This window comes from Gavialis gangeticus, unplaced genomic scaffold (genome assembly GCF_001723915.1).
Source record: "Gavialis gangeticus isolate Ggan-Ray unplaced genomic scaffold, GavGan_comp1, whole genome shotgun sequence".
Lineage (NCBI taxonomy): Eukaryota > Metazoa > Chordata > Crocodylia > Gavialidae > Gavialis > Gavialis gangeticus.
The window spans coordinates 64,912,426-64,925,655 of NW_017729032.1; the positions used below are offsets into that span (position 1 = coordinate 64,912,426).

Here is a 13,230-nt window from a genome sequence, read left to right on the forward strand (position 1 = left end):
TATCATTCTGAAAACAGCGAGCACTGGCAAAGAGACCCGGTCATTGCTATGGGAACCTGGCTGCAGGCTCCCAGCCCATAGCTAGATTCCCCTCTCCCCTGGAACCACCAGTGAACTTCTTTTTGGTCTGAGGTAACAGTGCAACTCCAAAGGCTTTGCAAAAATTGTTCTGAGTTACAGCTGGGAGCGGCACTTCTGTCTACACCCAAAGTTGCTTATCAAAGGGGAGGAAAAGGAGCAAACTTTTTTATTGAAGAACTCCAGAGTAATTGGATGAATAAGCACCTTTTAAAAGGATATTTGAAATAAACAAAGAGCAGAAAAGGCTGATCCACAAAGACTGCTATGTCGGGGGGGGGGTCAGTTTGATTAGAAAAATGATTGCATTTGAATAGTAAATTTGACCCATGTACAATATAAAATAGATTGTTCTGAAAATGCCTAAATGTAAGTTAATTCAGAAACATTGGAAGAGTCTTGCAGAAGAAAATTTTTATATTAGATCATTTTTCCCTGTTTATTCATCCTTAATGGTCTTTGTATTGATCCTCAAGTGCATGGACTAATTTTGAGGTATGTTACACACTTTACATTGCTTGTAAAGCAGGGATTAGCAACATTTTTAGGCAGTGCCAAAAACACCTGCAACCTCAACTTGAAACCATGGAAAAATGTGGATTTTGGGGTGTTTTTTATATCTGAAAATTGGAGGTTTTTTAAAATCAGAGAAAACCAGGATATGATTAGGAACAGTTAGCATGGATTCACCAAGGACAAGTCATGCCTGACCAACATATCATGAGGACTGATTCTGTGGATGCAGGGAGACCAGTGGATGTGATATACCTTGACTTCAGCAAGGCTTTTGATACTGTCTCCCACAACAGTCTCACAAGCAAACCAGTGAAGTCCGGGTTGGATGAATGGACTGTAAGGTAGCTACGAAACTCCCTGGAGCACAGGGCTCAGAGCATAGTAGTCAATGGCTTGATGTCTAGTTGGCAGCAAGGATCAAGTCAAATGTCCTAGGGATTAGTCCTGGGGCTGGTTTTGTTCAATATTTTCATCAATGACATGGAAGATGTGATGAAGTGCACCCTCAGCAAGTTTGCAGATGACACCAAACTCAGGGGAGTAGCAGATACTAGAGGGTAGGGCTAGGATTCAGAGTGGCCTAGATAAATTGGAGGCTTGGACAAAAAGAAATCTCTTGAAGTTCAATAAGGACAAGTGCAAAGTCCTGCATTTAGGGCAGAACAGTCCGATGCACCGCTACAGACTGAGACTGACTGACTAAGCAGCAGTTCTGCAGAGAAGGACCTGGGGGTTATGGTGGATAATAAACAGAATATGAGCCAACAGTGTGTGCGCCCTTGTTGCCAAGAAGGCTAATGGCATACTAGGCTGCATTGGCTGCACGGTGGAGAGAGTCCAGTGGAGGGCAACAAAAATAGTGAAGGATGGGGGCATATGACTTACGAGGAGAGGCTGAGTGAACTGAGCTTCTTGGCATTTTTACGTGGCACTGGAATTTTTAATAAGTGGGCTGCATTAAAAGCTCCCATGCATCATGTATATCAGCAGCGCAGTGTACCTCTGTGCTGAGAAAATGGCAATGGTGCACTTTGAACTAAAGCACATTAAATGTGCACCACCACCATTTTCTCAGCGCGGAGGCATTCTGTACCACTGATACACGTGTGGCTGCCAGAGCACGGCAGTTTGTGTTCCAGCAGACTCAATTAATTGAGTGTGCTCTGACGTGCTGGAAATGCAGCACGTTGGAACAGGCGCCCGAGGTGTATAAGTGCTCATTTAGTGTAGAGAAGAAGACTGAGAGGGGATTTAATAACAGCCTTCAACTACCAGAGAGGATGGAGCTCAACTGTTCTCAGTGGTGGCAGATGACAGAATAAGAAGCAATGGTCTCAAATTGCAGCAAGGAAGGTTTAGGTTGGATATGAGTATAACATTTTTCACTGGGAGGGTAGTAAAAGCACTAGAATGGGCTATCCAGAAAGGTTGTGGAATCTCCATCCTTGGAGATTTTTAAGATGTTATGATAATATTCTAATTGAAATTTTCTAAGTTTTATTTACACAAGCAAAAAGGTATAAGCATAGGATATTGACCTGGAAATTTCACTAATCTGCTTGCTCAAACAGACCTCTAATTTAGTACAAACGGTATTACTGTTTTCTACAGTCTCTGTATTTATACATCCAGTATTATGTTGTTTCACACTTCTTGGATCTCAAATATATCTTACTTTTTAATCCCCCAAAGTCAGGTAGATGGAAATCTATAGCTCCTTAGTGATTTGATAGCTACTAAAGGTAATGAAGGATGGAAAACATCTACAAAAACTTTTTTCCAATTTTATATTTACATTTTGAAAGTCCGTAATTTTTTCAACTTGGTATTCATTGGTAAATAATATCAAGACCAGCAGAGAGGGTCCAGCAGATGTGAGGAAAAATACAGGTTATTAGGATGGGGCTAGGAGAAACAATGACTGCATTTACACAAGATGTTGACTGCACAGTCATTTAGTATTTGCATACACAAACACTAAGTGACTGCCCAGTAACCGGTGTTACTGAGCAGTAGTGTCCCGAAATGGCTTTTTGGTGACACTGACTGCACAGTAGCACATTCCTACTGCGCAGTAGCATCACATCACGCTTCATGCCACATGATGTGATTGCACAGTAGGTATGAGCTACTGCGTAGTCAGTGTCTCCTGTAAGACACAACCATTGAGTATGAACAATCTACCTCACCAATTCAGTTTCTTGTGCCCACACATACTGTTCATTTTATGAAATCCTTATGCTTTTATTCAATACCTTTCTCAATTTTTAGCCATTTTATCTTTTCTGTTCCTAACTTTTGTACCACAGAAGTGATATTTCTCTGCAGCCTGCAGAATTGAAGGGACAAAAAAAGTGTTCCCAACATTGAGAAATTTTAAATTCTTCTTAGTTTTTTCCACAGCCACTCTAGCTCCACAGCAGGAACAGAGGAACTTTGAATGAGGTGTGCCAGTGCTCCTGCTGGGATCAAAGCCAGAGAGGTTCCTGGCTAGAGCATCTTGACCCTCCACTCAGAGTCAGACCAATCACCATTTTTGGGGTCAGGAAGGAATTTAACCCTATGGTCAGATTGGTACCGGCTATGGGGATTTTTGCCTTCCTCTGTAGCAGAAGCCTTGATCATACATTGGTAACAATTCATAGAAGTGGGACATTGGTTGCCATGGTTCCCTTGGTTCTCCTGCTTTGTCTATGGCAGGTTGGGGTGTTAGGTCTGTTTTGTGTCAGATTTGAGAGTAGTCTTATGTAGAGTTTAGATTATGGGTTATATAGGGTGGTTTGGATAGGGATGATCCTGCCTCAGGCAGGGGGTTGGACTAGATGACCTCTGGAGGTCCCTTCCAGCCATTTTTTTTTTATGATTTATGACAGTGTGGCTGCCAGGAGGCAGCCCTCACACTGAACCACCCTCGTGTCCAGCCAGTGCCATCAGCAGTGGCAGATTAAGATTTATTGGTGCCCTGGGCTCCAGCAGGGGGAGGGGCCTCTTCCCTTCCTGGTGCTCCCATTCCCAAGGGTGGGGCAGGCCTCCATGCTCTGCAAGGGAGGTTGGGTGGACCTGGCCAGGCTGGGGTCCCTGGGCCTGGGTCCTGCTGACCCATGCATTAATCTTCCTATGCCTGTCAGCATCTTCATTTGCATTGATGCACACTAAATTAACTCCGCCATAGGATAGTACTTTTATAACCTACAGTGGAGTTAGTTTCCTGCAGCCTAATAGGGCTGCACTTGTAGATGCTGAGGATTTACAGCAGAACTAATAAGGCAGCTCTGCAGTAAACTTCTCATGTAGAGGCACCCAGTATATACTTTTTCTGGGTTATGTGGAGGAAGTGTGGTCTATTTGTTTCTGCCTGAATGAGGTAAAAGGTTTTCTTCCTCACTGAGCCTCCATGAAAGGTGAGGAAGGGAGCATGTGACATCTCTTTCCACTGTTGTGTTAGAGTAATATAATTGTAATGGGCTGTCTTGACGGACCTTTATTAATTAAGAGAAATAGATATGAAGACAAAACCTTTGTGTTTTGTTCTAAACATGAACAAGTTATAATACTTCAGTCCAGTTGATCAATAGCCAATTTGCATTGATTATGTGTGTTGGATCATAGAGGGGATGTTCTTGCTTAAACTGGAAAATATAACTCAGATTTAGTACTGAATTTCTGTGAAACCTGTCAGCAGTATAGATTTATGGTAGCCTGAGTGGCCAAAAGATGGTCTGTGGGACTCGGAATTGCTATAGAGTATTGGAAGACTGCAGCAGTAAAAGCTGCAATATAAGGACTCTGATATAACAACTTATTTGTAGTTGTTGTGTAGTAGTCCCAGTTGTATAGTAGAATTACTAACTTGATCTTGGCAGCCATGTGCTTCAGTTTAATGTTTTATATAAGTTAAATATTCAGCTTTTGACACAGTAACATATTCTTTGTTTAAGTTGTGTGGTGGCCAAAAGCCCTAAAGAGAGATTATGCCCCATTACATTAGGTGACATTCATATCCACAGTGAGACATCAGATGTATGAAAGCAACTGCTTTTATTTATCTTTATTGTTCTGAGTGAATAAAAATAGGCTGGAAGACGACACAACAACAAAGTAGAAATAATAGAGTACTCTATGGGAAAATGAAAAAGGATAAAAATCACAATAGACACATTAACACTTGACACACAAGTTTAATTTACTGTGTTTGAAATGTTAAATGCAAAAAATTAAGGAATTCAAAGCTATAATTTCCAGTGCAGTCATAATTCATTCACTTTTCAAATATAGAATTTTGTCCTGTTGTTATATTTATGTTTAAATATAGGCATAAATGATACCGTTGAACTATAGTAATTGTGTAATTTGAATTTAGTTTTGGGAAAAGAATTAAAAGGTATCATTTCTTTGCTTTGGTTTAATTATTAGATTCCATACATACTTCATTTTGTGTGTCATCACCTGTGGAATTAGACATTGTATAAACTTTGAATAGAGATATGTATGTTTAGCAGAAGGTTACCTAAATGCTCTCTTTGCAATGCAATATTTTCCTGAAAAAAAGCTGTGTAAAAATGGTATCTACGGGTGAGTCTGTGTGCCTCTGCTAGTTGTCCCTGGACATGGCCTGGCACGCGTGCCGTGATGCATGGCAAATTGCCCCTGGGTAGAATAGAGGAGGCTGGAACCAGCACCTGGGCTCACCCCAGCAGCCTTACCTGGGCCCCTGGAGGCTTCCCAGGGCTGCAGATCCAGGTGCAAGGAACCTAACCAGCAGCCAGAGCATGGCTCTAGGCAGCCAGGCTCCGGTTTCAGGTGGTGCATGCTGTAGCCACCTGCACCACCCTGCTTTTTTTGGTGTGGGTTTTTTGGATCCTGGGATTTCACGGTATCTAATTTTGCTGTTGTGCTGTAAACATGCAGCGTAACAAACAGTGGCAAAGAGAATCACAACTGCATATCCTGCTTGTGGGGGCCTTAGAGTCAATTAACTTTTGAGAATGGAGCTGAGGTGAGAGTATTTGAAGGCATTAGATTGGAAAGAGGATATTCTGTATATACTGCCTTTTGGGTCGACTTTGTTCAGGTTTAGAAAAATTTTCGTATTCAGCATCTGTATCAGCCAAGTTTTAAATTAATTATTTTAGAAAGCAAAAAGGACCTAAACATTTAAGCATTAAGCAATTTTTCCTTTCCCATTTCAGTCACCCCTGTAATTAAAATTTTACTACACAATCAAAAAGTCAAGTTTGGGCTAAGAATTAGCTTTATCAGTGGGAGAACAGCAGTCCAAAGACTCTCATTGTACTGCCCAGATGTCAAGTATTTTGTCCTGTCCTTTGATCTTTTTCATTTTCAAATGACAGCATGTAGTTTGTCATCATGTTTTGGTTCAGTGTAAAAAAAAAAAAAAAAAAAAAGCATAAATTCTAGAAACTTTGTCACAGTGAACATGGTATCTTGTTTTTAACCAAAATTGTCTTTCTGCAGGGTAGAACAGGACCGGGTCCATATGGAGGATGAATCTTCTCTTTCCCATGGAATTAGTGCCAAGGTCAGAGTTGAGCATCAGACCGGATATATGCTTATACTGTATATTTCATGGTGTATTACTTAGGGAGCTTACCTAATTCTACTTCAGTTGCAGTTACAGGGTAGCACAAGATCAAATTTGTAAATTAGAAAATAAGCAGCTATGAGAGAAATGTTGTTTTTCTAATCTAGGAGAAAAGCAGAGGTGAATACCGTATTTTTGCTGTAAGCAGTTTGACCTGTGTCTTTTTTAAGGTTACTCATTCCAGGCTAGTGTTTTGACAACGTACACATGTAAGAATTAGCCTACTGCGATATTATAATTTACCCCTGCCAACTTTTTTTTTTTTTTGGAGCTTTTTATTTTTTTGGTTTTGGGGTGGTTTTTTTTTTCATTCTATGAGAGTTGGGCTGAATTAAATGTTTGTTTCAAGTTTTGGAGGATAGTCATGAATTTTTTAAAATTAATTGTACCAGGAAGAAAATTGAGAAAGCCGGTACCTGTATGAGTTGTAAGATCAAATGGAGTGAAGAAATACTGGGTCAGTTGTGAGGCAGTTAATATGAAAACTGTATTCACAAAGGTAAAATCTTTAATGTTTGGACTTGCTCACAATTTTGATTTTGAAACTCCTCGACAAAGTGGTTGTTGGGGAGAGGTACAGATTTCCTGAATACATGGGAAAGTCCAATCTACGCTATCAGAAAAGCAAGTATATACAAAAAGGGTGGGTTATCTTAAAAGTAACTGTAGCTTGACACACAGGGTTTCAATATTACCTTTCAGATTTTAGAGAAAATAGTATGGAAGGTAGAGAGAGAAAATTAAGGAGTAATGGAGCCACAAATAATATTTTCATACACTTTTACTGTGTCAAACATGTCTACGGATTCCTGAGGCAGATTGCTGAGTTTAGGTGTTTGTAAGTTTTATTAAGATCACCTTTGTTTTTTTCCATTTAATATCTGTTAATATCATAACTTTGATCAGGCAGTTTTGGTTGCCTATTTTTGTAGTATTTATGTTTTTCTTTGTTTTCTATTGTGTATGACTTTCATGTTAAGAAATGCTATACTTCTCAGTATATCTTATTTAACAATATATTTATTGAGAGCCTCTTAGATAAATATTACTGAAGAGAAAACTGTTTTATTCTGAATGGACGTATACTGACTCATCTGCTGAGCATGAGGAGAACACTTGAAATACACTTCCTAAATCTTAAAGAAACCAGAATCTTAATACAAGAAAGTCAAAGAGTGTTTACAATTGGAATACAACCTTGACTGTCCTTTAAAACTTCAGGGTTCATCACATTAGCAAATGCTGAATGCCTTTGTTATACAGCTGGAAGAATAAGTGTGAGACATTGAAAAACTGGCACTTCAGTAGTCCTCACTGATATCAGAAAAAAACAGTGAAGGGCTTAAAAACCTCCATTGCAGTAACATTAATGTTCTGACTAATTAACACCCCCCCAAGAATTGTGGAATTAGGTGTAAAGCAAAATGGAGCTAAAGAAATAATTTAGTATACAGCCGTCTTTTCTGTGTCTATGTACATGCTTTAAATAGCTTATGAAATACATCAAACAGGAAAGGCAGTGTACTGAAAAGCATATAGCTAACCTAAAATATTTATTTCCGACTATTTAAGTTGGTCTAATAAAATATATCAGATTCCCCAAAATACCTTGTCTGCCTATAGCTAACCTTGGCAGACAAGGTTCTTTGAGTAAATCTGATATCTTTTATTAGACCAACTCAAATAGCTGGAAAAATTCTTCTTAGCAAGCTTTCGGGTATAGATACCCTTTGTCAGGCTGAGGAATCATCTGCAGTTGGTGTGTGTTCCTCCTCGATACAAAAAATCATGGACTAAATATAAACATTGGATTTATGACACATTATAACTTGCCTAACGTCTGACTCCCAAGGTAGCTCTCCACTCTTTACCAGCTACATTCATTTGCTTTCCCCACCATGTCCCCCAAGCCTGCCTCATCCACTGACTCCTCAGTTTACATCTTCACTGACTGGCTTTCTTGCATGCATACCAGCCTCTGGCTTTACTGTTTATTCTATCCAGAAAGAGCACACACCAACTGCAAACACTTCCTCAGCCTGACAAAGGGTATTTATGTCCGAAACCTTGCTAAGAAGAATTTTTCCAACTATTTGAGTTGGTCTAATCAGAGATACTAGATTTACCCAAAGAACCTTGTCTGCCTATGTCTTTAGGCCAACACAGCTACAGCCTACACCCCTGTAACATGGAATATAGCCAGCTTATTTGTTTATAGAATAATTGAGTGGGGTGGGGTGGGGTGGAGTTGAGGTATTGTTTATTTAATGTTTATAGTTATGGTGCATGGAAAAATAAATAAGATTTTTCTTTGCCCTTAGTTCTTACCATTTTTCTATAACATACAGTGTATTGCATAAAGTTCTACCTTGGAAAAATTTTGCTACCAAAGGACAAAATGGAGTAGCTCTGGACATCCTTCCTTTTCTTCATTGTCAACTTGGTAGGAATTTCAGGAACCAAAATGTACAGGCTGCATAAGTGACTAGTTAAAATCATGTCTTAGTATTAAATTACACTAAGTTGGCAGTAAGTGGTCAAAAACCAACATCGTGCTGATCCAGAAAATAACTTATTTCCAAGCCCTAGAAAATGGAATTTTCTTCACATGATTTATGTTAATCAGAGGTATGAAAAATAGCACTTTGTAACTGCACAGTTTAGTAATCTATTGCCCGCTTGGAATGAGGTAGTAATGCTTTAATAACTGTTATTCAAAAAAGCTACATACGTTTGTCCTGTGTAAAATTTTATTTGTTACTTGATTTTAAACATGGGCCTGAGCTTTCATTTTTTTCATACAGACATCTTTTGAGTTCAGTGAAGAGATTTAATGGATACATATTAGGCTCTGTAATATAGGGTAGTTATCTTCACTGTAGATTTGAGTTAAATTTGAAGAGCAAGATGTCTTGTTATGAAACATGGGATTGTAAATTTGGATTCTATAATCTTTTTGTTACATCACTGATGATAGGCAAAGCAGCAAGAAGTTTGCTTGAGAGTCAGATGCTATCTTAATTAGTTTTTTTCAGAACAGCAAGGGGAAGGGGGTTTTAATTTTTTTATTTCTTTGGGGGTGGCTTCTTTTAACTGCAGATTTTTCATAAGATCATTAGCTTGGGCTAAATGGGAAAATGTTTTCCTTAATCCTTCATATTAAAGTGTAAATATTTTAAGTGATAAATATGTTCACAAAGATTATATATTGTGAAGTTTGAGACCTGAAATGTTATTGAAACAGATATGATTTAATGTAAGAAAGGAGGAAGAGAATAAAGCCTTTGTTATTTCAGATGTGGAAAAAAGATGTGGATATTTGTCAAGTGCAACAGTGTTCTAAGTTAGACTTGTGAAGGCTTTCTAGTTTTTATTTACTATGAGATGCTATATATAAAAATTAATATATAATGTGGGAGTTACATGATAAGTAGACTTGGAATAACTGCTCATATGGTAAATGGATTTGATAAAAGAAAAATATTTAGTAATATATGTGTCTTATAAAAAAAGTTTTTTTAATCCCTTTTTTATTCTATGTTCCCAAAAGAGAGGTCTGACTGCTCTTTGGATTGATCATTTTGAAGTATTTGTGCTTCTTAACCATTTTTGTTTGATTTTTCTCAGCAATTTGTTGCAAGCAGAAATCTGTTCAAATTCTCTTCTTCAACACGTAATTTAAAATAAACAACAGTGAAATCTTAGTTCTCAATACAGTCAATGGCAGTTTATCACTGGCATCTGTGAAACTAGAATATTACCCAAGATTTATTGTTTGACACAAATTATCTAGATTATGGTTATTATAGTATTGCAGTGATGTCTTTGCTAGTGATTTGAAATAAAGGAACTGCTTGTTGCCATTTATAGGCATTACTTGGAAACCAGGCTCTCCCCATCACAGCAGAGCACAACCTTGATGATTGTTCAAGCTTTGCCCTCTGTTACAGTGATTTCTATAGGTCATGGGTGACTGGTACCTCCTGAGTCTGCAGGGGCACCAGTGGCTGATGAGGCAGGTCCCCTAGCAGCCGATCGCCAACCGGGGGGGTTCCCCAGCAGCCAATCGCTGACACCGGAAGTGCCAGCAGCAAAACTGGAAGTGCCGCTGGGGCTTCCCTCAGTGCCCCCACTCCCTGGCTGGCGAGGCCCAATCTTAGGGTGGGGAGGGAAAGCATGTGCCCCTCTGTGCCCCCCTGTGCATTGTCTATGCTATAAGTTGTTGCATTTTTACCAAGCTATAGGTTATGGTGTCTGGGAGCGCCCTCCACTTTTCCTGTTGAAGCTGCGTCACTTGGTAGGAAGGGATGCAAAATTTATTGTGATTAGAGGACAAGAGGGGATATGACTCTGTAGGCCAGTGATTAGAGCTTCCCCCTACTTCCTCCCTTCGCCGCACACCCCTTCTCCCTTTTGCTTGTTTTTCTTCTGGCCTCATGAATATTGCATTCTTTGCTGCACAGTGGCACAGCTTCAACAGAAGGCATGGAGTGTATAACCCAGGTATCCTATCCTATAGCTTGGTAGTTAGAATGCATTTCTGGGAAATGGGAGATGTGGGTTTAAAACCCTTCAGGCTGAGGAGGGCCAAGGTCTCACAATTTTTGGGGAAGTGCTTTAACTACTATGCTGTCACTGTTAGACCTAAAGTGTGCCAGTACTCCACGTCTGAAACGATGAGTTAAGTCTCTGTGTGCAGGAGGGAGTTTCAGGCTTTGAATCCAACTCTGATTTGGGTCCATAACTTGGGCCTCTGGGTAGACGCCAAAGCCTGCGCCAAAGCCGTAATTGCTTATTTACTGGCATTATGTTTGTCATCAGGAATCTCTTTCCTAGGTACCTAACTCTCTCTCTTTAGGAACATATCTTGTGCTTGTGCATGCCACTCCTAGAGCTGGGTACCTAAAAGTTAGACATGGAATCATAGACTCAGAAAATTAGGGTTGGAAGGGGCCTCAGAAGGTCATCTAGTCCAACCTCCTGCTCAGAGCAGGACCATCCCCAGCTAGATCATCCCTAGTGAGAGGTTTTTTCTAATATCTAACCTAAACTTGCCTTCCTGCAACTTGAGACCATTGCTACTTGTTCTGTCATGTGCCACCACTGAGAATAGTCTAGCTCCATCCTCTTTGTAGGCACACTTCAGGTAGTTGAAGGCTGCTGTTAAATCCCCACTCAGTCTTCCCGTCTCTAGATTAAATACGCCCAGTTCCCTCAGCCTCTCCTTAGAAGTCATGTGCCCGTGCCCCCTAACCTTTTTCATTGCTCTCTTCTGGACTCTGTCCAATTTATCCACATCCTTTCTGTACTCCAGATGTGGCCTCACCACTGCCGAACAGGGAGGAAGAATCACTTTCCTTGATTTGCTGGCAGTACTCCTGCTAATTCAGCCCAGTATGCCGTTAACCTTCTTGGTAACAAAGGTACACTGTTGGCTCAAATTTAGCTTATTGTCCACTGTAACCTCATTTTCTGTGGAGCTGATGCTTAGCCAGTCAGTCCTCATTCTGTACTGGTGCATAGAATTGTTTTGTCCTAAGTGCAGGACTTTGAACTTGTCCTTATTGAATCTCATGAGATTTATTTTGGTGCAATCCTCCAATTTGTATAGGGCACTCTGAATCCTAGGCCTAGCCTGCAGTACATCTACTACTCCTCCCAGCTTGGTGCCATTTGCTGGGGGTGCACTCCATCCCATCTTCCAGGTCATTGATAAAATATTGAACAAAACCAGCCCCAGAACCATCCCCTGGGACATTCAACTTGATACTGGCTGCCAATTAGACTTCAGGCCATTGACTACTGCCCTCTGAGCCCGATGCTCCAGCCAGTTTTCTATCCACCTTAGAGTCCATTTATCCAATCTGTACTTCCTTAGCTTGTTTGCAAGAGTGCTGTGGGAGACGGTATCAAAAACCTTGTTAAAGTCAAGGTATATCACATCTGCTGGTCTCCCTGCATCCACAAAGTCAGTCATTTCATGACAGAAGGCAATTAGGTTGGTCACGCGTGACTTACCTTTGGTGAATTCATGCCAACTGTTCCTAATCACCTTTTTCTCCTCCAAGTGCTTAGAAATTCATTCCTTGAAGACCTACTCTATGATTTTTCTGGGGACTGGGGTGAGGCTGACTGGTCTGTTCCCTGGATCCTCTTTCTTCTGTTTCTTAAAGATGGGCACTATGTTTGCCCTTTTCCAATCATCCGGGATCTCTCCTGACCGACATGAGTTTTCAAAGATGATGGCCAGCAGTTCTACAATCGTATCAGCCCACACCCTCAGCACCTTTGGGTGTATCCCATCCGACCCCATGGACTTGTACACATCCAGCTTTTTTTAAATAGTCCCTAACATGTTCTTTTGCCACAGTTGGCTTTTCACCTCCTCACCAAACTGTATGGCCAGGTGCAGTAGTCTGGGAGCTGACCTTGCCTGTGAAGACTGAGGTGAAAAAGACATTGAGTACTTCAGCTTTTTCTGCATCCTCTGTCACTAGGTTGTCTCTCCCATTCAGTAAAGGACTAGGGCTGTGTGAAATTTCACTGGCTGTTTCGTTTCAATGCTATTTCAACTCATTTCAAGCTCAAAACAGTGAAATCGAAATGAGGCCAGGCAAAACGTTTTGAAAGTTTCAAAATGTTTCAGGTTTTGAAGCTCAAGCTGGGCTTGCTTGCAGAGAAACAGAAAGTAAGGAGAGGGAGGGAGAAGAAGGGGGAAGGACTGCTCTCATATTGACTGTTTGTAGCTGGCCATCCTTCCCTAAGGTCCCTTCCAATCCCAGTGTTCTGGGGGAGGGATGGAAAAACAGCATAAAAGGTAGCATTGTTTGAATTGGCCTACTTTTTGTCACTCATGTCATGAGTTTTGCTTGTTAGCAGTCTGAGGTGCAATTTCCCAGAAACCCCTCGACCTATCTCCTTGAAACTTGGCAGGCTTCATGACCTCAGAAGGGGCTATCATCCCTGCAAGTTTCATCTGAATTAGGCAAGAACTGACAAAGTTATAGGCAGTTTCGTACTTCCTCATTATAGTC

General features: G+C 40.5%; 1 protein-coding gene across 2 annotated transcripts in view; it reads left to right on the forward strand.

Moving 5' to 3' along the window:
• The first annotated feature begins 6,070 nt into the window (after window positions 1-6,070).
• RCBTB2 (RCC1 and BTB domain containing protein 2) overlaps window positions 6,071-13,230 on the forward strand; it is a 72,186-nt gene continuing 65,026 nt past the window's right edge. For both annotated transcript variants that reach the window (XR_002098993.1, XM_019525067.1), the window contains exon 1: window positions 6,071-6,133. Coding sequence is in view for 1 of the 2 variants with exons in the window: in XM_019525067.1 (XP_019380612.1) it covers window positions 6,092-6,133 (42 nt within the window). In the remaining variant the exon portion in view is untranslated. The remainder of the gene's footprint in view (window positions 6,134-13,230) is intronic.